The sequence below is a fragment of the Dipodomys ordii genome, unplaced genomic scaffold (genome assembly GCF_000151885.1).
Source record: "Dipodomys ordii isolate 6190 unplaced genomic scaffold, Dord_2.0 Scaffold44, whole genome shotgun sequence".
NCBI lineage: Eukaryota > Metazoa > Chordata > Mammalia > Rodentia > Heteromyidae > Dipodomys > Dipodomys ordii.
In genome coordinates, this window is record NW_012267260.1 from 5,616,672 (window position 1) to 5,640,918 (window position 24,247).

The 24,247-nt window shown below is 44.7% G+C and overlaps 1 protein-coding gene across 2 annotated transcripts in view; it reads left to right on the forward strand.

The window, feature by feature from the left end:
* Positions 1-151: 151 nt before the first annotated feature.
* The window catches only part of Pla2g7 (phospholipase A2, group VII (platelet-activating factor acetylhydrolase, plasma)), a 27,790-nt gene continuing 3,694 nt past the window's right edge, over positions 152-24,247 (forward strand). Inside the window, exons 1-10 of one of the 2 annotated variants that reach the window (XM_013019244.1) lie at positions 152-276; positions 9,434-9,573; positions 14,194-14,315; positions 15,210-15,354; positions 15,945-16,038; positions 18,046-18,114; positions 18,762-18,885; positions 19,657-19,770; positions 20,923-21,014; positions 22,170-22,340. In XM_013019244.1, coding sequence (XP_012874698.1) covers positions 9,465-9,573; positions 14,194-14,315; positions 15,210-15,354; positions 15,945-16,038; positions 18,046-18,114; positions 18,762-18,885; positions 19,657-19,770; positions 20,923-21,014; positions 22,170-22,340 — 1,040 coding nt within the window. In that variant the 5' untranslated portion in view covers positions 152-276; positions 9,434-9,464. Of the gene's footprint in view, positions 277-1,494; positions 1,618-9,433; positions 9,574-14,193; positions 14,316-15,209; positions 15,355-15,944; positions 16,039-18,045; positions 18,115-18,761; positions 18,886-19,656; positions 19,771-20,922; positions 21,015-22,169; positions 22,341-24,247 lie in introns of those variants that run through there. The other variant, XM_013019245.1, reaches the window with a different exon arrangement.

Genomic DNA, 24,247 nt, shown 5'->3' on the forward strand with positions numbered 1-24,247 from the left:
TGTTGGGTGGGGTCAGAGCAGGACATTGGGGGCAGTGGGTGCGTCTGTGGCCAGTGGCAGGGTCCTCGCGGGGAGCAGCAGCAGCAGCAGCAGCAGCAGCAGCGCCAGGCAGGCTCCTCCCGGCCCCTCCTCGCAGGGGGCGGGGACGCGGGGCCTGGAGGCAGTGCTCAGCCCCGGAGCCGCTGCCCAGCTCTTTGCAGAGAGCACTGGCCGGGGTGACAGCTGGTGACAGCTTGCTGCGCGCGCTCCATGCTCCTGGGAAGACTCCCAGCTCAGGTGAGCAGGGCCAGGTGAGGGCGAGGGGGGGGGAGGGCCCTCCTCCCCCGACAACCAGGGGCCTTCTTGGTGACAGATGGCGCACTTCCCCCAGCTGAACCAGGGCGGGTGGTGAGGCTCTGACCTAAAGGGAACTGAAGCTGTTCCCCTGTGCACCTCCCTTGGAGAAAGCCGGTGAGAGCTACTCCTGCAACAGAGTCATTATTATTATTATTATTTATTACTTTTAATGGCCAAATACCATTCTAGTTATTCTCTCTTGAGCCAAACAGGGGACTTGGAATGGTGGGGGGGGGATGCAAACAAAAGCTCAGCAAACCCAGCAAACAGAGGATTGTCCACTTCACCACCTCCTGGAAGTTCTAATGGAAGAGTTTGGTGGTGGGATTGGTTTGGAAGCACCGGGCTTTTTCCTTCAGGCTGGTGTTCTTAGTGTCAGGAAGGAAAGAGAGGTGTGTCCCGCCCATGCACAAGATCCTGTCACCTTGGGAGGGACAGGTCATCACATTAGTCAGGTTGCAAATTACCTTTGACCCAGATGAGCATTCTGAGCTGGGAGACTGGTGGGTGAGGAGGAGCTGGACAGTAAGTGCCCTGAAGCCTTTACAATCCCAGAGGCTGGGAACTGGCCCTGAACTCCGGGATGGGGGCATTTAGTCCATTTCCTTACCTAGACCCTGCAGAAAGAGGCGAGAGAGCTCACCCAAGTTAGCATCATCCAGCATGCCTGTTTGGGCACCTGGCACAGGGAAACTGAGGCTTGCCTTCCCCTGACCTCGGGGCACAGAGGCTGCTGCTGCTGCACATCAGATACTCTCTGTGGAAGTGTCCCAGGTCTCCCACACACACAAAGCTCCCTGCCCACAGAGGCACGGAGCGTGAAGCTCCGAATCCTCAGTAAGCCAACCAGTCGCGGTGAGAGAGCCACTAATGTGGTTTGTCACCCCTTTCACGGTTGAGGAAAGCCTTTGGAGACGTCAGGGGCTGGTCCAGCAACCCAAGACATTTTGCTCTGTTCAGAGCCATGGAAACCTTCCAAGAGTGACCCTAACACGTGTGCTATCAGAATGCAGTGGCATCACAGGCAGAATCCTAGCTGGCTTGGTGAAGGAAGTTAAAGAGACTCGAGTAAAATGCAAAACTAGACTGTTTGAAACTGGAACTGGGGAAATGTGCGACTTTCTTTTTTCTTGAGTAGATTGGCTGTCGCCCTGGCTGTGCAGCTGTCTGAGAGGCCCGCAGGCTGATGACAGCCCTGGCCACAGGGCACTGATTTCCAGGGCGGGCTGTGCCTGTGGCGTTGAACAGGACAGTCTCCCCAAATGAGGTGTTCTCCCTCAGGAAAGACTGGAACCACTTCTGTCGACTGCTAAGCTTTTAAGAATCAGGGAAGCTGGGTGCCCGTGGCTCACACCTGTCATCCTAGCTACTCAGGAGGCTGAGATCTGAGGATCCAGGTTCAAAGCCAGCCCGGCCAGGAAAGTCTATGAGACTCTTATCTCCAAGAAAAAAAAAAAACACCAGAAAACCAGAAGTGGTGCTGTGGCTCAAGTGGTAGAGTGCTCACCTTGAGCTGAAGAGCTGAGGGATGGTGCCCAGGCCCAGAGTTCAAGTCCCACAACCAGCAAAAAAAAAAAAAAATCAGGGAAGCGTTTGAGGTTGTTTACCAACTAGTGTAGGGGTGACCTTCTCATGACTGGAGCGCCATGTGAGGCAAACCACTTCTCTTTTCTCATTTATTTGACTTCTTTTTTTTTTTTTTGCTTGTCTTGGTTCTAGAACTCTGGGCCTGGGCGCTGTCCCTGAGCTTTTGTCCTCAAGGCTGGCGCTCTACCACGTGAACCATAGCTCCACTTCTGGCTTTTTTTTGTAGTTCAGTGGAGATGAGAGTCTCAGTCTTTCCTGCCCTAGATGGCTTCGAACCACAACCCTCGGATCTCAGCCTCCTGAATAGCTTGGATGACAGGCGTGAGCCACCCCAGTGCCTGCTGATTTAGACATTTTTACAAGGACAGGGTGGGTTCGTTTAGAAGAAATTAGGCCCTTCCTTATTTACACTGTGTGCAAAGAAATGTCCCTTCTTTATGACTTAACAGCTTCTGGGTTCTGTTCCCTTGCTAGATGCTACTAGCTATGTATGGATTGCTAGGCCAGAATTTGAGCGCCAGGTGGCCAGTCTGGTGATTCAAATCCCTGAAAAGCATACCACCACTTCTGTTTTGTCATACTGTGCTTTCGTAGGAAGGCCTATGGGACGGGTTGGGACATCTGTAAAGGATAAGTTAGTTATGGAGCTTGGAGCCATCGGTTGATTTTGTTTGGTTCACGGAATGTTTTTGACTATTGATTTGGTTGATACTCCTTAACATTCAATGGTTATTACAGAGAAGTGTACTTTTCCAGCTTAAAAAAAAGTAAAACATAACAGTCAGTTTCCCTCGTGCCGAGATCTCATTTCTACATGGGAACAAACCACTGGAGGGGGGCTCTTTCCCCCACTTTTGGATGACCCTGTCTGTCACAAGCCCACCAGTCCGTATTCTATACTGCAGAAGCCAGTGTGACTCCTTTAAATGGCCCAGATGGGGGCCAGACATGGTGAGAGGTGTTTGCGATCCTGGCTACTCACGGGAGGATTATGGTCTGTCTCAGGTGGGTTTAGGCAGAATTGTGAAAAACAGCTGGGGGATGTGGCTCCAGTGAGAGAGTGCTTACTTAGCAAACACAAGTTGCTGGCTTTTAATCCTTACTACTACGATAAACAACACACGGACCAAAACGTTATCTAGAAGGCTGGTCGACTTGGTTTTTAGCCTCAGGCTTGGACTGGTTAAGACTTTTCCATTTCTACATCTTCCATTGCTCGGGTCCCTACTATGGTACCTCTCTGCTTGTAGGCCCCAGATATGTAGTTTGCTTCTCTAGAGCCTGGTAAGTGTGGAAATGTTCCTACATGTGGAATTTTCAATCTGAGCCAACATAGGCGGTGCTTGGGGCTTTTGGTTCAGAACTCTGTCTGCCACACACCATGAGAGTTTTCCTCATTCTTCATCTATGTGACTTGTTGTGTAGAACCCTCCTGCTTCTGGTGCTCGCTGAGTTCTTCTTTCTGTGTGACCTTTCATTGATTCAGCCCTTAAAGCCCCCAAGTTAAATAAGACATGGCCTAATGGTTATAGCATGAAGCAATAGGCTTGCCTCTCGGTCTCTAAGATGCTGCATTTTGGGTTACATTGTCTAGAATGTCTTTGGGCGAAAGCGAATCCATTATTCTGACTTCTTTTAGGATTTCTTTGTTCGTGGGCTTTTATAACAGAACTGATCCATGTATAGGCATTCGGCTAAAAGTGACTTTTCTTCCCCCAGAGGGGTATTTGACAAGTATTGGTTGTCAACTTCTCATTGTTCCTTCACTTGGGGTGGGGGTAGTGCTACTGCCTTCTAGTGGGCGGAGGCTGGGGTGCCGTGCAGAATCTTACCATGCATAGGGTGGTCTCATGACTGGGACTTCTCAGCTCAGAATATCTGTAGTGCCAAGACAGGACAGGCTAGATTCACATCCTTATTTAGCTTCTTCCTATCCCTGTGATCTGGGTCATGCAGTTTGCTTTCTCTGTCTCTGTTTTCCCATCTGTGTATCAATGGGAAAACATCATTTGTGTATTATAAAATGCTCATAATGGTGCCTGGCACAGAATCAACTATTGTTACTGTTAACGGGCACACAAACAAGATCTTTCCTTTGTAACTCACTATTCATCTTGGTTTGTCCATGAGACATTCAACAAGTGAACTGGTAAGATCTGCGAGTTCACCCTTCCTCCCTCTCTCCTTCCCTCCCTTCCTTCCTCCTTCTCTCCCTCCTTTCCTTCCTTCTTCCTTCCTTCCTTCCTTCCTTCCTCCTACCCTCCTTCCTCCTTCCCTCCCTCCCTGTCTCCTTCCCTGTCTCCTTCCCTCCCTGTCTCCTTCCCTGTCTCCTTCCCTCCCTCCTTCCTTCCTTCTTTCCTTCCTCCCTCCCTCCCTCCCTCCCTCCCTCTCTCTCTCTCTTTCTTTCTCTCTCTCTCTCTTTCTTTCTCTCTTTCTTTCTTTCTTTCTTTCTTTCTTTCTTTCTTTCTTTCTTTCTTTCTTTCTTTCTTTCTTTCTTTCTTTCTTTCTTTCTGTGATCCACGCACTCTCCAGATCACAGATTGTTTTATTACTTCAGATAAAAAGATAGTAAACACATTAGAGAATCCCTTAAAATTCAACTCTAGAGTTATACACTACCTAGGTCTTTTGCGTTGAATGTTAACCTAAACATGTCTAAACACTCGAAGGCCTGGGCTCACTGGCTGGGCACAGCTGAGGCTGTATTGAGTTGGCCTGTCTGGGCAGGAGGCTGGAAGCTAGAAGATGGAACCAGGGTGAAGCGAACTTGAGAACCTCCAACGTGGCAGCACACTGCTGAGAACTTTCTAGATAATCTTTACCCTCCACAGTCACACACTGTCCACAGATAAGTTTCCCTTTCAAAATAGGAGCTAAAAAAATCACTTAAGCCAACACTTTGGGTGGTATGCCAGTAGTCACAAGTGAAGTAATTGACGTATAATAGATTCTATGGAAAGCTCAAATAGTATAATTTTTTAAAGAAAGGCTAGGTTAAAACCCAACAATAAGCACCAGGAAAGGGATACACACAAGAGATGGGGTGGAGTGAAGGGGAGAGAGGTAGATGAATAATGGCAGAAGGAGGGAAGAATGTAGTCCAGATTTCATTGTCTATACCACCAAAGAGAAAAGTAAAGGGGGTGAGAATGTTGAAGGGTGGCACAAAGATGCATTCTATCCATAAACCTCTTTGTTATGTGGCACCTCCTTTGTACAACTACTTAAAGATAACAAAAACATTGAAAAGACACATTTTCCTTATAGCTTGTAAGTACTTGTAAATGACTGTTATTAAGGCATTTCCATAAGAGGAAACTGCTGCTGCTTTTTCTTTTGATGACCCTTTTTGTTCCCCCTGAGGTTGTGAAATAATTACACAAGAGTATGACAGATGTCACCCAAGTGGCAGGCATAAGTAACTCTGCAGATGTCACTGGGCCTTACGAATTGAAGGCGATGCAAGGTGCACCTGACCTTGACATGAAGGGATGAAAGAATGTTCTAGAGTAGACATGATCTTTTCTCTCATTTCAGTCTTAGCAAACATGGAGTAGGATTTTTCTTTCCGTTGCTGCTGATGCTTTCAAGTGAATCACATCTCTTAGACAAAAAGGGCACCTCCTAGTCCAAGCTCCCAGGCAACCTGCCCTTTCTTCAGCATTCCTGGCAGGATCCCATGTGAGGTGGCTTTGACGAATGATCCCATTACCAGAGCAGTCTTCCTTTTACTGTCTAGGTATCTTCCTCCCTGCAGTCTATTTTGAGAGGAAATAAATATCTCTTCCTCATTAAACAAGGGTGTAGCTGCTCCAGCCCTTTCGTAGTCCACAGTTTCTGAACCTTAGTCTTGTGAACACGTAGAGGTATCTCTGAGCTGTGGTTTTGCATGGGCCATGGTGGTGTTTCTCAACGCGGCTTTCCATGCAATATGATCACAAAGACTTGTAAATCGGCACCTGAGGGGCTGGGATGTAGCTCAGTGGCATGGGTGAGGACTCTATCTTCAGCAGTGAAAGAAAAAGAAAACTCCTTTTGCATTTTCTTTTTGTACTTCCTTGTTCTAAGTGAGCGTGCCAAGTCTCTACCAGACTTCCGAGAGTCTGCTTCTGAAACATAAATACAGTTCTAGTTAAGGTATAGCACTTGTTCAAGAAAAAGCCATGAATGTGTGGGAAGAGAACTATAAGAATGAACGATTTTTTTTAACCTCATTATCTATCAGCATCAATTAGTTGGCCAAGGGAGATTCACTTTGATATGGCTCTGTATGCATTTGTTGTACCTGGATCAGATTCACCCTCCCTCTCCCCGCCCCCTTCCTCTCCCCTCTCTCCTTCCCAAATCAATCTCATCAAGCATCATTGTTCAATTTTCACATGAGCTCATAAAGTAGTTTTGACCAAAATTGTCCTTCTTCACCCTCTCCATTCACTCTCCCCTCCCACTAGTATCCTAACAGATCAGGGTGCGGCTAGGAGTTAAAGGTGTGTGTGAATTGTTCCCCTGTGCTGGGTTGCTGAATGTTTGGTGCCCTCCCCTGCATCTCAATGAGAGCTGAAGGTCGAAGAGAACCTTGTCTCAGGAAGCCAACGACATGTGGCAGTGTAAAAGTCATCGGTTGTTTGGAAAAGCAAGAAGCTCTGTTTCCATAATGAGGTGGGGGGGGGTTGGTTATATTTGATTGAAATATGTGATACTTTCCTGGGGGTGGGTAATTGCTTACAGGAAATCCCAGGGGACAGTGAGACTGCTCATCCAGGAAAGAATGGTGGAGAAATGGATCCAAAACCAAAAGAATGTATTGATCAGGGATGTTTAAGAAGACAAAGGGTATGGGAACTCAGGAAAGAGATTGGATAAGAAAACAGTTTAAATGTTAAACAGTAATGTGCACTAACTGTTTGACATCACCTTTTATCACCTGGTGTACGATTTTGTTCTATCTCCCAAATTTGATTTATACTTTTGCCTATACCTGTTTGCCCTATATGTGGCCTGATGAGTTTTCAACTGAGTACAATATTCAACAAGAGATACTTGGTGAATCTAGACACATATTTTTTGTTATAACTGAGGGAGAGAAGGACATACCAAGTAAATGTTAAAAATTAACCACCCAGGGGCTGGGAAGTTGGCTCAGTGGCAGAGCGCTTGCCTTGCATTCCTGAGGCCCTGGGTTCGATTCCTCAGCACCACATAAGCAAAAAGAAAAAGGCCGGAAGTGGCATTGTGGCTCAAGTGGTAGAGTGCTAGCCTTGAGCTGAAGAGCTGAGGGACAGCGCCCAGGCCCAGAGTTCAGGCCCCACGAACAGACCCCCCCCCAAAAAAATAACCACCCATAATATAGTACCTTAAACATAAACTCTGTAAACATTCTGGGATTATAGTCACTTATGCTTTTTCCTGTGCTTGCAAATTACATATTTAAAATAAAAACAAGGCTGTACTATGCTGTTTAAAAATATATGTTTCAAAAGGCTGAGTTCGTTGATCCTGGCTCTAATTCATATCAATACTTCTTGGTATGAGAGATGAGATAAACTATAACAGTGATTGGCACACCGTAACTACTTAATAAGTGACTATTTTATCTCATACCACCTTCTCTTTGTTTCTTAACTAGCCATGTGTTTGGATTCCAGAGATCTGAGTTGAAGGCGCCCTACTTCTTTGCTATACACAAAGAGTTACTACTCGTGAGGGAAAATAAAACCACAGTGGACAAGCTGAGACCCTAGGAACCATCCAAATCTTCCCTCAGATCTCTGTGATATTTCAGTGGGGAGTTCGCTGGCATTCCAGAGACATGCGTCATGCGGTCTTCTTTCTGATCTAAGACAATCTGATAGAAGGTTTAGAAAGTGTAAAGCTGGCAAAAAAAAAACCCACCAATAATTCACCCTATTTAAAAACAAACCCCAGCAGTTTAGTCTGAGAGAGAGTTCTTGACCACAACTGCTCGCTTCACTGTGAGATGCCCTGAGAAGGGCCTGGCTTCACTGCCCTCCCTTCCCCCTCCCCCGCTCAGGGAAGTCATGTTTCAGAGCAGAGCTACCTCTCTTCCTACCTTTGCTGTTCACTGGGGCCTAAGAAAGGATGGCGGTCAGGGTGGAGCATGTCCTACCTCTCCCAAACATAGAGGTCAAATCACAAGCCATGTTCCTCATGAGTAGACTCTCTCTCCTCTCCCCTGCAGGGCTGGGTGATGGAGACCATCCTCCCCTGCTCCTGCTGAACCTGGCAGTCAGAAGAAAGGGCAATAGTCAAAGTGAATTATGGATCTGGGATCTGATTTTCAGGACATGAAAAAACTACTTTCTTTCAACCATCTTTTCCCAATGACATGAGATTCTTTTCCTCTTGAGAAAAACTTGTAGTGGCTCCAAGGAGATTGGTGTCTAGGAGATGTTGGGGAAAGTAAAAGATAACTAGTACTGTTTAGAAGTGAGTACATGCAAAAGCCTCAGCCATTTACCCCAGCCTGGTAGGGAGTATTACCAGGTCACAGCTTGTTTTGACACCCTCTGGAAATGTGTTTCTGGCAACCCAGACTATAAAGAAGACAGAACCTCTTTCTCCTCATTCAAGAAATACTTACTAGCACTTGCTATATGCCAGGACCTTTGCTCAGCAATGATCATAAAAAGGGCAGAGAACAGCAAGCCTGCCCCCACAGCCACCAGCGTGAGAAGGTGGGGGGCCTGCTAGATGTACGGGGGGGGAACCTACAGTCAGACTGGGCCCAAGCAGGTGAGCCTCTGCTTTTTGCCAAGGTGGGTAGCGTCTTGTCTTTTGGTGCCATTTGAGCAGCCAGGCACAGAGAATATTCCCTGGCTGGCTTTGGAGAAAGTGGGATGAGGGCTGCCTCCTGGTAGAACAACACATCTGTCCTGACCTGAGGCAGGGACCAGGTGGGCCTGTGCACAAGGAAAAGCCCTCACACTCACAAGTGCACGTCAGGCCCACGGTGACACTCAAGCACAACCAACAAGACCTGCCATCTGCATTTTGGAAGTTGACCGCATACATGATTTTAGGAATCCCCAGAAAAAAATTACAAGATCATCAACACTAAAAATAACTGCAGCCATAGCGATATAGTCACTGTATAATTATGATGGGAAAATGAGACAGAACCTATTGGCTACCCTGTGTTAGATGTCTCTATGGATATTTTGAATATGATAGCGTGTGATTGTCATGCATCATTATTTTTTGATGCTCTTTTTAAATAACCAAACCAGACTGTTACGCAGTGAAGGCACCAGTGACCAAAAACTTAATGTAACTGTCTGAAAGGCTCATTTGGTTGCTCTACAATCCAGTAGTAGAAAGGATTTCACCACTCTAGTACCCATCTAAAACCCACAGCAGAAAATGCACGTTCCATTTTCCCCCAGCTGTCGCTGGGCTTTGCTGATTGGTCAGCCCATTAAGTCCTCTTATGGTTTTTTTTTTCTTTCTTTCTTTTTTTTTTTTTTTTAACTTTTGACGATCTGTTTTGAAGGTAAAGCCGAAATCTGTACTCAGCATCCAAGATGGCGCCACCCAAATTGCAAATGCTTTTCTACCTCTGCTGTTGCCTCTCACTGGCTCATCCTTTTTCCTGGCAAGACCTAAATCCTGTTGCCAGTTTCAAGCCATCAGGTAAGAGGTGGATCTATTCAGAGCATCCAACAATTGACTCCTTGCCAGGTTCCAAATGACCACAGAGATGTTGTATGGCTGGAACTTTTAAGAAAGTCTTACAAAAAGATGCCCACAGAAGAGAGCTGGGTGGCTCAGAAGCTAATGAGATGGCATCTCAACCTCAGGCTAGATGTAATGATACATGCCTAGTCTCCTAGCTAAGGGGTAAATGCAGTAGCTGGGCACTGTGGCATCTGCCAATCATCCCCAGTGATAGACAAGTAGGAAAATCCAAGTTTAGGACAGCTTGGGCATAAAGCAAGACTCTACTTTGAAAATAACCAGTGGAAGCCGGGCGCTGGTGGCTCATGCCTGTAATCCTAGCTATTCAGGAGGCTGAGATCTGAGGATCTTGGTTCAAAGCCAGTCCGGGCACCAATCTCCAATAAACCAATCTCCAAAGTCCGTGAGACTCTTATCTCCAATAAACCACCAGAAAACAGGAAGTGGCACTGTAGCTCAAGTGATAGAGCGCTCTCTAAAACTGAAGAGCTGAGGGACAGTGTTCAGGCCCAGAGTTCAAGCCCCACAACCAACAAAAAGAAAGAAAGAAAATAACCAGTGGGAAAAGGGGGTTGGAGGTGTGGCTCAAATGGTAGAGCACCCGCCTAGCAAACATGAGGTCCTTTTGGGTCAGTCTTCAGAAAGAAATACGAGTGGATTTTCTCCATCTCCTAGGTAGAGGAGAGGACCTTGTTCTTCTTTGTTTACACATGAAACTGAATTGTCTCTGTTCTTGTCATGACTAACTACAGGATGGATCAGAATGAGGCGTTGTAAGAACCACTGGCATCTGACCTGGCAAGGCCTCGGTGCCCCCTCCCTGCCCCTCTCTGCCCTAGCCCACTCTGACCCAGGCTCAGTAATGCAAAGGCTCTGGTGTTCAGCCCAAGGCAGTCTCCGACCTTCTCCATGAAGGGAGAGAAGTAGGTGTCCCGACCAATAGGATCTTGACCAATAGGCACAGTCCTGGCTAGTAGTACATGGTGGTGAAATGATAAGCTGGGGTCTTGGCTCCAAAGAGAAACGATCTTTCCTACTTAGGAGTGGGGAGCTGCAGGGTGCTAGTGGCTCACGCCTGTCATCCTAGCTACTCAGGAGGCTGAGATCTGAGGATCAAAGACAGCCCGGGTAGGAAAGTTCGTGAAACTCTTACCTCCAATGAACCACTAGAAAACCAGAAGTAGTACTATGGCTCAAGTGGTAGAGTGCTCGCTTTGAGCTGAAGAGCTGAGGGACAGCACCCAGGCCCAGAGTTCAAGCCCCAGGACTAACAAACAAACAAAAAGAGTGGGGAGCTGTGGGGACTACAAGTCTACAGGACTTCCTCTCTAACCTTGAGCTAAGGAAAGGAGAGGAGAGCATAGATTCGCTCAGGGGTAGTGGCTGGAGTTGGAAAGCCATCTCTAGACATGAACATCTAAGGCAGGAACTCCAGAGATGACAGACTTGAGGTCATCAGGGGCTGTGGGCTGGGCAAGGGGGAGAATGCTCATGGGAACAGGGATCTTCTGGGGTGACAGGAATGCTCTAGAAGTTCTAGAATGTTCTAGAAGAGAAGAACGTTCTTGGGGTCACCAAGAAGGACCTTTACTGTGAAGACTGTTTTCCAGCGCGCTGTGAGCTCCTGCCCATCCCATAGCACAGAGGCCCGTGATGCACGAACTTCCCTATCTCCTCTTCTACAGCGAGATGTGTGGGTGGACCGTGAGTGGTTTCATACTACCTGCACCCACACAGCCGCACACCTGGGTAGAGGTAGTCGCCCTGGATCTGGTTGTTCAGGCTCAGTAGGTGACTCCTTACCTTAAAATTTACAAAAGGGATTGCGTAACTCAGGGTTACAGAGATTAATTTTTGCTCTGCTTCATGATTGGGGAAACGATTCATCAGTAGGAGGAGATCTGTATCTTATGTGTGCACTTGCTCAGGAAATGGAGTCAGATCTCTCTCGATGCTTAGCAGTAAGTTAAGGCATTACGATGCCTGGTTGATGAGGAGCATGCAGTTAAGGAGCCTGGAGTCTAGTTGAGAGGATATTATCTTTCCCACCATCTTTTCAATGGACTGAAGATAGGTAGCACTGCTCATGATGGATGATTTAGTCTGTGGTCTGATTACATCACCCACTGCTTGTTGAGATTGCTACAGGGTGAACATTTCAAGATGTATTTTCTGTCCTTTTGTGGCTCTGAGTCTTGGGTGGGGAGACCCCCAGGCTTTGAAGAGCCGGGGCACCCCTACATTATTGGAGAGGCCCCATGGCCTCAGTAGAACTCACCTCTCACGTGGGAAGAGATCCGCTTGTGTGGGATAGTTCTGGAATCAGTTCTAGAACGAGTGTCCCCAGGGGTAGCCATGGGGGTTTAGGATTCTTTTGTTGAGTTGTGAGAGCTGTCTGTAGCCCCCCAAACCACTCATGTTTAGCCTCATCACGATTCCCTGTGGGTGGTGACATAACATCTCACTGATGGCTCTTCAGAGGAGAGCAATCTCTCCTACTGTATCTGGGCAGTGACTTGACCTTTCCCCATTACAGCAACAAAGCCTGGCTCCATAGACAGTTTTGAATGGAGCCTCTTGTAAGTCTAAATAGAAATGTTTACCTACTGGTGAAGTTTAAAAACAAAAGAAAGGCTCAGAGGAAATGCTCTGAATTTTGAATCTGCTCTAAGAGAAACTAGGGTGTTCCAGCTTAGATCTGCTAAAACTCCTCTAAGGAGTTCAGCATGAAATTTGGCTACTTAGATTAATTAGCCCTGGGGAAGGGGACAAATAATACCAGTGGCCTGCCTGGTCCAGGCCATGCTCTGTGCTAGCTACTTGAGGTACACTACCGTTTTGTCCTTCCACTCATCTTGGAGGCTGGTCAGATGCTTCATTTCCACTTTACTAGGATGGTCAGTGACAGCCAGAACCAGAGCAGTCATCTGAACTGCCATCTGTCAGAGGGTCACCCTGCGTCTAAGACCCAGGGGCTGTTCAGCTCACCCTACGCCCTTTTTTTGGAATGGTCTCCTATCATTAAACCCAGATTGGTGACCCATGTGGCAGACCGAGTGAGCTGGAATTTCAGAATGATGTTTCTTCATGGTACTTCAGAATGGCGTGTCTTAAAGGTTCATCTGAACCTTTTCTGATTCAATAGAATTAGATAAGGTCTCTAGAAGCCTTCCTTTTCAAGCCTCAGTTGTGCTCATGATACTGGCTCATGCACCAGTGCTGAGGAGAGAGGCCCTACCTACTGAAAGCCTGTGTTACTGGCACGTGCTTCCCAGCTGAGTCAGAGAGTGGAGGATGTAAATAGGCTTGTTCCCATGACGCAGAACTTTCCTGAGCAATGTCCCATAGCAACCCAGGTGCCATGCCTGGCATAGTTCTTGGGGTCTGACGAGCAAAGGCAAAATTGTTATTGAAAAACACAGGAGTGTGTCCAGCAGAGTAACCCACTGCTAAAGGTCCAATAGAGAGAATGTGTAGACAGGCTGCCTGTGCTGAGATTCTGAAGAAAATGATCTTTGGACCTAACATCTTAACGTAAAACTTAGATTTCTGCTTTAGAAAGACAGAAGAAGCTCTACAGGTAAGTGGGAGGGTGTGGGCACTAGAGAGAGGAAAAGTCTCAGGAATGGTTGGATGAAAGGCTGCACAGGATGGTTTACGAAAAAGATCAAGACCGGTGGCATTTCAATTTGGTTCAGCTCATTTCTACAAACACTTATTGGGCCCTGACTAGGTGTTTGAAAGGGTCAAAATACAATTTGAATGGAATGATGAGAAAAGATTTTAACTGTTTATTCAAGAAACAGAGAGCCTTATGCTAGAGGATCAGAAGTGTACTGGGGAGGGAATTCTAAATTCAAAACAAATGCTAGGAATTAGCAGTTGGTTGAATGGAGGGACTCGGTGAGCCAAGAAGGAGATGGATATGATTGCCAGCTTTTTGGCAGGACATACGAGACAGGAAATTCTGGAATTGCAGGCGGTGTGGCTAGAGGACAGAGGTGAAGATGGCTATCTAGCTTCATTTTGGACATTGCTATGGGAAGGTCCACAGGGGAAGATGCCCACTGAGAAGCTGTCAGCACAGGTCTGCCTGATAAAATTCATGTTCAAGAAAAAACAAAACACAAAACCAGATTTAGAAAGTCACCTTTGACATATTCTAAATGGGAGTAAAAGAAGAGGGCAAGTGCTGGTTGTCAGCAGTAGTTCACACCTGTAATCCTAGCTCCTTAGGAGGCTAAGATCTGAGGACCATGGTTCAAAGCCAGTCCAGGCAGGAAAGTTCTGTGAGACTTGTGTCTCCAGTGAACCACCAGAAAGCCAGAAGTGGCGCTGTGGCTCAAAGTGGTAGAGCACCAGCCTTGAGTGAAAAAGCTCACGGACAGTGCAAGCCACATGACCAACCAAAAGAAAAAAAGAAAAGAAAGAGACCCTTGGGTAGATGGTTAAGACATGGAAGAGTCTGGCATTGACTTGGATCCCTTGGAAGTCCTTGAATGATAAAGCCTGAGGTATAATGGTCGGGAGGAGCCTCCGTATGTTTACCTGAGATAACCCTGACTTGTTTTTCAGTGTGGCTCTATAAAATACAAGCTCTGATGATGGCTGCAAGTTTTGGACATGCTAAAATTCCCAAAGGACATGGACCTTATCCCGTTGGTTGTACGGACTTGATGGTTGGTTACACCAATGAGGTAATGCTTGGGTTACTATGAGTCCTCTTTATGAGTTATTGGGAAACACCAGCAGGTGAGAAAGCTTGCTCCCCCCCATCTGAGAATAACTCTCCATTTGTAGAGCTCTACCTGAGGACTTGCGCTGACTGACTCACTCCCAAATTCTTTATTGTCAACTGATTCATTTGCTTATGAACTGTTTTCTCTCCTTCCTTAATGGCTGAAACATGGCTGCCCATATCTCTCAAAAAGTAGAACCCAGAAATAATAATAATAATGTAGAAATAATAATAATAATAGTAATCATATATGATTCTAAAAGGGGGGTTTTGGGAAAGGCATCCAGAAGGAAGGCAAAAGGAATGGGTATTGAAAGTGAATAGGGGAAGTGGCACTGTGGCTCAGTGGTAGAGCGCTTGCCTTGAGGTGAAGAGCTGAGGGACAGCGTCCAGGCCCAGAGTTCAAGCCCCATAACCGACAAAAAAAAAAGAAAAGAAAGTGAAAAGGATCAAAGAATATTATATATGTATATATAATATATTTTACTGATATATGTGGATGAAAATAGCATAATAAGCCACTAAGTGGAAGGTAGGTGAGTCGAAAAAGAGTAATACCAACAAGGCAAATTTGACCATTTGTACATTGTAGGTGCCTATGTACATAGCACAATGAAACCCCTTTATACAGCAATAAATATACAATGCTAATCATTTTCAAAAGCATATTGCGATTCTCTTTGTCTTTTCTTTCATGACTATACTCATTTGATCACCACAGGGACTTGAAATATTTTCTTCTAGATCTTTTCATGAATTGACAGATTTGGGGGCTCACACCAATAAAACAGAAAAGCTATTGGCATGTAAGAAACAAGTGGACTAAAAGTACATTAAGTTTTTTCCTCAACAGAGTACCTTCTTGCGCTTATATTATCCATCTGAAGTTCACGGCCACTCTGACACCATTTGGATTCCAAATAAACAATATTTTGGGGGTCTTGCTAAATTTCTTGGAACAAAGGACTTCCTGGGTACAATGCTGTGGTACATCTATGGTAAGAAGTCATTGTTCTCTTCTGTCACAGGAACTAGTGTCTTAAGAAAACCCTGGAAACAATGAGAATTGCAGAAAGTTAAGGCCAAAGTGGGTGTGCGCCCATCTCCACCTCTAAGATGAAAAGGGCTGTATTTGTCAAAGGCTCAGGCTTCTTTGAGAGAATCAAGGGTCCTTGTTCTGCCTATTCTGATGTGACAGGAGTAGATGATAGTGTGAGACTGGCTCTAACATTTTTTAGGACTGTTTCTCTGCTCCTCCTTTCTGTATTCTATGGAGGAAGCAATCATGTGGTAAGCAGAGCTCTGGGTGAGACACCAAGAGAGAAAAACTCACTAGAAGCCATCCTAACTCCTCAGTTCCAAAACGGAGTCACAGTTAATGTCTTACCCATAAATGAAGAGATCACACTCTACTCTATCACATATCCCCAAAGGCTAAGCCTCTTTCACTAGCAATCTGATGAGTATTCATTGTTTAACAGGCCTAAATTGCAGTAATACAGACTCCTTATTTGTTTAACCTGACCACACCCTGTGTAGGCCAGACGGATCAGAAGTTACTAACTCACATCCCATTGTTGTTGTCTAGGTTCAACAAAAATTTCTGCCAAGTGGAATGCTCCTCTGAGAACTGGCAAAAAATATCCACTCATTGTGTTTTCTCATGGCCTGGGGGCATTCAGGTAATATCTGAGATGATGAATAGTTCTAGCCTCGCTCAATCAATGACTTGAGTACATTTTGTTTTTCCATAACACGACTCGAAGTTTCCAGAATGTTGTGTTGGGCCTCTGTCCTCAGGTTCCTCAAGAATGGACTGTGGTCTACTGATGGATCCGTACTCTGTCTTGGTCCCTTTCTTGTTCATAAAGATGAGTGTCACAGTAGATGAGAGCGGATGTTACGTGTTGCTTTTCCTTCTACCGCTGTAATTACGTACACTCTTCAAAGCATGCCCTGTGCAGCTTAGGTCTTCTGAGAAACAGACAACATGCACTCCTTTTGAAAACCACTCCTTGAAAGGAAAAGGGGAAAAATGGAGAGAGACTCCATACCATAATGCAGTCTGGAAAAGAGATGGGGCAGGGAGAAGGATCAGGTAGTTTAAGGGTCTTTAATGACACAGCGCACTTCCTAAAAAGGCTGGGCCAGGCCAACAGAAGGAAGGCTTGACCCAGAGTCGCTTGTCCAAGAATTCACATCCAACAGGAATGAGTTTGTGGCGTAACTAAGCCATGTCAAGTCACCACTTAGCTTCCACCGGGCACGGGGATGGATCTGCAGAGGCGGGATTTGGGCGAGACCTTTGGTAAGATGCATTCCCCATCGCGTGATAGCTGAGATGCACACTTTCATAAAATCACATCCGCTCCATTTTCTCCTGTCTTTTCAACTGCTTCTCCTTCCTCGTCTTCAAGGATTTTTAAAAAACCTTTCAGGAAATGAAACGTAAACTTTCTGTTGGGAGGAAGTTGGGCAGCACTTTTAATAAAGAATTCTCCTCTTCTCTTTAATTGTAGTCTGCTCAGATATTGGATTTGTATTCGTCAATTAGAATCTGAGCGTCGATTCCAGCCTCAGGCCTATTTCTATAAATAAAGATTTTTATATTGGAAGCTATATTGTTGCCTATGATTACTTTGGGGCTACCACAGCAGACTTAAATAGTTATGACAAAGTATGGCCCACAAAGCTGGGAACAATTAGTTATTCTCTGGCTTTCCACCGAGGGTGGAATGCAAAACTTTGCAAACCATTTCTCTGTCTTGGAAAGGCCCTATGTATTTAGCAGTAGAAGCCGTGGTTCCTAGGTACCTCCTTCATGTTCTTTCTAAATATTTCCTATTGAATCCATAATGTAAAAAAAAAAGGTGTACAGAGTGAAGACATGAATGAGAACACAGATTCAATGTTGGGCACGTGACTTTTAACCATTCTACACAATGCAAACATTTCAGTACCACCCTGTTTCTAAGGGGGTTATAAATGCTAAAGACCTATCAATTCCTTTGATCCTTTCCTGTGAGCATTGCCTTTTTATAGATTAAAAAAGACACACAGAGAGAGAGAGAGAGAGAGAGAGAGAGACCTTACCTTATGTAAGAACCCCTGCTAGTAAGTGCTAGAACCAGGGTCCAAACTCAAGATTGAGCTCTTCTTCTCCTAATTGCTTACTTTCCTCTATGCTGCCTTCCTATGTACATTGACTTGTCAAAATCTTACAACCATTGTATAGGTAAGGCTTTATTCCTGGCCCCATTTTATAAGAGAGGACAAGAATTCAGTAATTACCCCCAAATCGTACAGATAGTAAGCGATGGAGAAAAGATATTATAAAGTCCAGCCTCTCAATGGCTATACTTGTCATCACGTGACCACAGTGGTCATTTTCAACCAGGTAGCTGCTTGCTGAAAAGAACTCTCAGGATGATTGGTAGTACCCCTCTATCCACTAGATGCCAGTGGTACTCTTCCCCCAGATGCTGAGGATACTAACACTTAGAAACATCGTCGAATATCCCTTAAAGAGTCAAGTCGTCCCCTTTTGAGATCCACCGTGTTCGGGGCTGTCCCCAGGACACAAGAATACAGTATGGACTGCATGTTTGCAGATTTCTTAGTGGATACAGATTGCTAATTACGCTAGGAGGCAGGTCATTCACGCTTTCTTTGCTCTCTTCATTTTTCAGGACGATTTACGCGGCCATTGGCACTGACCTGGCGTCTCACGGGTTCCTCGTGGCTGCTGTGGAGCACAGGTTAGCCCCCTGGGGCAGCCAGACAGCTTCTTGAGTCGATTGCACGAAGGCAAATGCCCACAGCGGTGCTTCTCAGCATCATCACAGGCAGAAAAAGCTGCTGGCGGATTTTACATGCTGAAAACAAAGAAAGGCGATCAAATCCCAGCGTCCAGGTTTCAGGAAAAAAAAAAAAAGCCCACATTTTCAGAGTGTTCCTGGCATGCCATGGGTGGAATTTGCTGGGACGATGCATGCACCAACTGGCTCCCATAGTATTTCTTTATCAACAGTCCTGTGAGATGGTTATTGTTGGGTTTTGGTTGAAAGAGGTGGGAAATGAGGGGAAGAAGAAGTCATTCCCTCATACACACAGCCAGACAGCTAGGAGATGACAAGGGCTGGAATTTGATTCCAGAAGAATGTTCAACGTGGATGACATTACCTTCCAGAATTAATGACGGTGAATCAGCTTTTAGATGAGACTTCCTAAGGCCTTTTCCCTAAAGATCCCTTGGTCTCCTCTTTGATCAGAAAAAAAAATGCAGAATAGGAGAAGAAAAGGAAGGCCAAAGATCAGAGGAATGTTGAGTCCTGGATGGCGCTGAGCAAGGCAGGCAAGATAAAGAAGGAACACAGATAAGTAACTACCTTTCTTTGCACCGTAGGGACGGATCTGCATCTGCGACTTACTATTTTGAGGACCAACATGCTGCAGAGTTGGGAAATAAGACCTGGCTTTACTTTAAGACCCTAACCTGGGAGGAGGGAAAGATTATACGAAAGCAACAGGTACATACTCAGCTCCTGTGATAAAAGTGTCCTGAAAGAGTGCACAAAATGATGACATGGCCTTCAGATCTCCTACTTTCTTTCCATTGCCAAAAATCTGTCCAAAGTGCCTCTGAAATCCCCTGAACGAAATGTATGGGTAGTGCTAACAAAGAGGCAAAGACAAAGATCCTGGGAAAGGCCAGCAAACAGAATTCTCTTGTAGAAGAGGACTTCTCATTTCAGAAGCTCAGAAGTAATAGAAAATAAATGAAGAGGGTCCACCCTCTCCCCCAGCCGTCAAAAACAATGTTAAAAAGACTGAAGAGTGGTAGTATATACAATAATAGCATTATTATAATGTCTGTGTGGGAATTCATGCTCCATTTTCAGTAGGGGTATTCTTGGACCAGTCAAGTTCTCATGGTTTTATGTATTATAAAATAGTAATAATAATATAATAATAGTAATAATAATTGTGTATTATGGGACTATAGGAATATTTGAGAGACTGCTTTATCTTGTGTTACTAAGCCTACCCACATTTCCTGGAGGTGGGTATTAATACAGAAGATTCACTGGTGTGAATCTACAAAACTCTATGTTCATTTGAAATGAGGGGAACCAAAAGGGGTTATGTCAATCAACTGCTGTCACACAGCTGGAGCAGGCATTCAAATCCTTTCTCATTAAGACACTGCCAGGATGAAGCCAACCAGAGTCCTTCCCTGCAAGCAACATGATGTAAAACCTTTGGCTTTGGCTTCCCCCTTTTTCCAATCATCACGCTAGGTGCAGCAAAGAGCAAAGGAATGCTCGCGGGCTCTCAGCTTGATTCTTGACATCGACCAGGGAAAGCCAGTGAAGAATGAATTGGGTTTAGACTTCGATGTGAAACAACTGAAGGTGAGTTTGTTTTTAAGTCATTTTTCCTGTTTCTTTTTAATTGTTATTTTAAAGGTGAAGTACGGAGAGGTCATGGTTTCGTAAGTCAGATAATGAGTATATTTCTTTTTAGACAATGTCACCCCTTCCCTCAGGCTCTCCTAGTTTTTGCCCCTCAGGTTTCTTTGACCTGTGCTTCTCTATTGTTATTTGAATTTTTGCTGTATTACAAGGTTCACCATGCAAAAATGGCTGTAACAAACACACACACTAATGTAGGTGAAAAATACAATAGTAAAGGTGCATTACATTGAACTATAAATGAAATTGACAGCCGTCAATTTTGAGTTAATCAAGGACATTTCACGCGGTTCAACTTCATTTAACAAGGGAACTATTCTAATTTCTTGAACAGCTTCTATAGGTTCTTAATCTTGAAAAGCTGGCCAACACTTTGGACAGAATTGTGAATGACTAGAAAGGCCTCAGCTAGAGTGGACGGGACTTGTGAGGACTCAGACGTGCTGGAGGATGGCTTACAGGGGGCAGGGAGCACTAGCAGGACTTTGGGTTGGAGATGAGTTGATGGTCCACACTCCAGATGCAATCAAGAGTGTTGGGGAAAGGCAGGGCTGGAGGCATGGCTCAAGCAGTAGAGTGCCCCAAGGCTCTGAGTTCAAACCCTAGTGCTGCCCAAAAATAAAATTAAACCAGGCACTACAGCTGGTCTCCACGCCTCAGTACCTTACTGCCTTTGTCTGGTGTCCCTTTTGACGTGACCAACTCCTGCCTAATCCTCAAGATCCAAATCAGGCATCACCTCCTACAAAGCTTCATTGGCCCCCATATCCAGTTGGGGCCTGGTTTAACTATCTACCACGTGTGACCCTTGACTCCTCTGTATCCTACATAAGATGCCCTGTGTGTCTGCGTCGCTTTCCTTCCCGGCAGACAGGGCACTCGTTAAACGTTAGACCACCATGTCTGGCACAAAGACCGTGCTTGTTAAGTATTCATGTGATGAACAAACAAATCAACATAGTGTATTTTTTAGGAAATCAGGGTACTTCACCGTGTCTGTGTAAAGCATAATTCATGTGGTTGACAAAATTGTTTATTCTTCTAACACAGTGTAAGACAGCTACGATTTCTTGTAATGCTTTTTTTGCCTAGGATTCTATTGATAGGGATAAAATTGCAGTTGTCGGACATTCTTTTGGTGGAGCAACAGCTATTCAAGCTCTTAGTGAAGACCACAGATTCAGGTAAGGAAATTAGACAGAGAAGGCAAGGGAGTTCAAAATGATTGGAAGTGGGACAGGGTTGTACTTGTGGCGAATGACTTATTTTTAACATCAAATCCTTAATGAAGAAAGAATCTTTGCAGGCATATAAGACAATCCAGTATTCTACATAACATTTCCTAGGCCAACATCATTTATTTCTTCTGCCATTAAAAAAAATTCCAGCCATATGAGTTTGCCTCTACCATTTATAGTCACCATTCAGTCACATATTTACTTGGACATTTATTTTTTGGTGTTTTGAGACAGGGTCTCATTATGTAGCCCACACTGGTTTAGAATTTATTATGTAGCCCAGGTGGGCCTTGAACCTGTGATTCTCCTATCTCAGCCTCCAAAGGGCTGGAATTACTGTGTTACCACATCCGTTAGAAATATTTTATATATGAACTATCTGTAGCATAATGTGATAATAGTATTGCCATCTTATATTTTTCTAGACTTCAGGACAGTTTTGATTAGTTTCCCTCCCTCCATTTTTAAGATAGAGCTGGGTCTAAAATCACACAGTTGTTTGGACAGGAGTCAGGAGCAAATCCCAGTTTTTAACTTGCAGAAACATTTTTTTCTTGTTGAATAACTTCATGTTAGATTGGCAAGATCACATCAAATCAACAGTTAAAAGAAAAAAGTGGGATCATTTATAAAATTTCACCTTGAATCCTCTAAAAAGAGATAAATCTGTTTCTGTCATCAGATTGTCCAAAAGGTTAGGAAACATAGGCTAAACTTTAAAAAAAAAAGGAAATAAGCTATATATTTCAAATGATATGTTTCATATGTTTTTTTTCAACCCCTAGATAATTTTCAGGTAAAGAATCTATAGACATAACTATGGATATAAATATACTAAGGTTCGAGGTGCATTGTTACTCTGAATAGAATGGGTATAGTATGGAATGCCCCAAAGGTCTGGAAATGCTGGAGAAATGGTGTATTTATTACGTCCTCTAAAAATAATAATATCTCACATTGAAGTATAATACCTGAAACCTAGTCCATAATAAGATTGGGGTGGTAGAGCCTTGCCTTGATCATTGTGTAGCTAGACAGCTTTCTTGAATAATACATTTAATATTATTATTAACATTAATATCATTTAATGAATATCTGCAGATGTGGCATCGCACTTGACGCATGGATGTTTCCATTGAGTGATGATCTGTATTCCAAAATCACACAGCCCCTCTTCTTCATCAACTCGGAACGATTCCAAACTTACAATGACACCAAGAAAATAAAAACATTCTTCCTGCCTGGTACAGAAAGAAAGATTATTGCAATCAGGTAAGAATCAAAGACTTCCCGAACTTGAAACTTAGTGAACAATTTACAGATACCAATTGTCGCCATCACAGAATTGTTTAATTGGTTGTTGAGGCTTTCCGTAAGCACAATATAGATAATTGGAGTTTTGTAAGTGCATTTAGACTTACTCCTTTTGAAGAAAAAAATGTGTTGAGTGGTGTTAACCCACAGAGCACATATTCTGGTAACTTAAATTTGCGTTTGGCTAGGTGCTACATCTATCTAAACACTGATTACACCTCCATGTGGGGAGGTGGTATAGGAGGGAGAGAAAGTCTAACATCATACATCAGTAGGCCACACTAGGAATTCTTAAAAGAAGAAAGTGAGGTCTGTTGTGTTTACCTACTGGGGAAAAGCATGAGTTTACAGATTCCCAGTCCCCCCTGAGCAATAAAAATATGCTAATATCCTGGATATGAAAAGGAGTGGGAAAGTTTTCACCTTGCAACAAAACACAGCGGTGAACTCCTCTCTCTCCTGAGTGTATTTCGGAGGACGGAGTCTGAAGCTGCGTGCAGCTCAGGCCCCTCTTCTCCTCAGTCTGCATTGTCAGCATGTGGCATTCCATGGTTTCAGTTACTCATAGTTAACCATTGCCAGGAAGTATCAGCTGGGAAAGTTCCTGAGATCTTCTTGTACCACCTTGCTGCGGATGTGACCCATTTCTTTGTCCAGTGTGTCCATTCATCTCAGTCAGTAGGCTGGTGGTAATAGAATGATGAGTATGATGGCACTTGGGTTTCAGTAGGATTCTTTGAGGAGGGGTGGTTAGAGAGAGAAGGAGAGAGATCACATGCATGCCACTTCTATCCTCGTATCTGATTGTTCTTTCATGTTGTTGTGCATGGTGGTGCACACCTGTAACTCCACCCGTGGGTAGGCAGGAGGATCGTGAATTTAAGACTAGCTTCGGCCACATCACACGCCCCATGTCAGAAACGCAAATTGTTCTATTTTATCAGTGGTTGCTGTTGTTAACCTCCCGAGCCCGCTTTGTAAATGTTATCGTGAAAGTCTACAGATAGAGGAACAGCGTGCTGGGTTGGGGTCTGTGTTATCTTGGATGTCCCCCAGTCCACTTGGATAAGACAGGTCTGCTGTTGTGCAGAAGAAATGCCCACGATTAGGTCTGAGAGTGGAGGAGTCTTTCCCATCTGAAAAGGATTGCTAGATGGCAGTAGACCTAATCTTGTAGGACAGAGAGAGTTCTGGAGAAGTGAGCAAGCATCAAGAAAGGACCTCGTGTTAGCTTATTTTGGGGGGTCAGTCAAGGGGCTTGAACTCAGGGCCTGAGCTCTGTCCCTGAGCTTTTTCATTCCAGGCTAGTGCACTACCACTTTGAGTTTTTCTGGTGGTTAATTGGAGATGAGTTTCATGGATTTTTCCTGCCTGGGCTGCCTTCAAACTGCAATCCTGAAATCTCAGTCTCCTGAGTTGCCTGGATTACAGGCGTGAGCCACAGGTATGCCCGGCTCTCCTGTTAGCTTTTTGTATCTGTGAAACCTACCCTTCCTTGTCATATTTTTTCTTTCTCAACTTGGAAGGAAAAGCCTGTTTTTCTGTCTCAGTGTTTCGTTGTTGTTTTCAAATTAGTTTATCTGAGGGTCAAACCCAAATGCTTAAATCCCAAATGTGTCTAACTGCATCCAACACACATTTGCATTTTCCCCAATATGAAGTCAAGTGGTGACAGTGGATCTGCACCCAGCACACGCACAACACACACACACACCACACACACACCACACATACACACACACACCACACACACATACACACCACACACACACGCACATACATCACACATACACACACATACACACCACACACACACATACACATACCACACACACACGCACATACACACACACCACACACACACA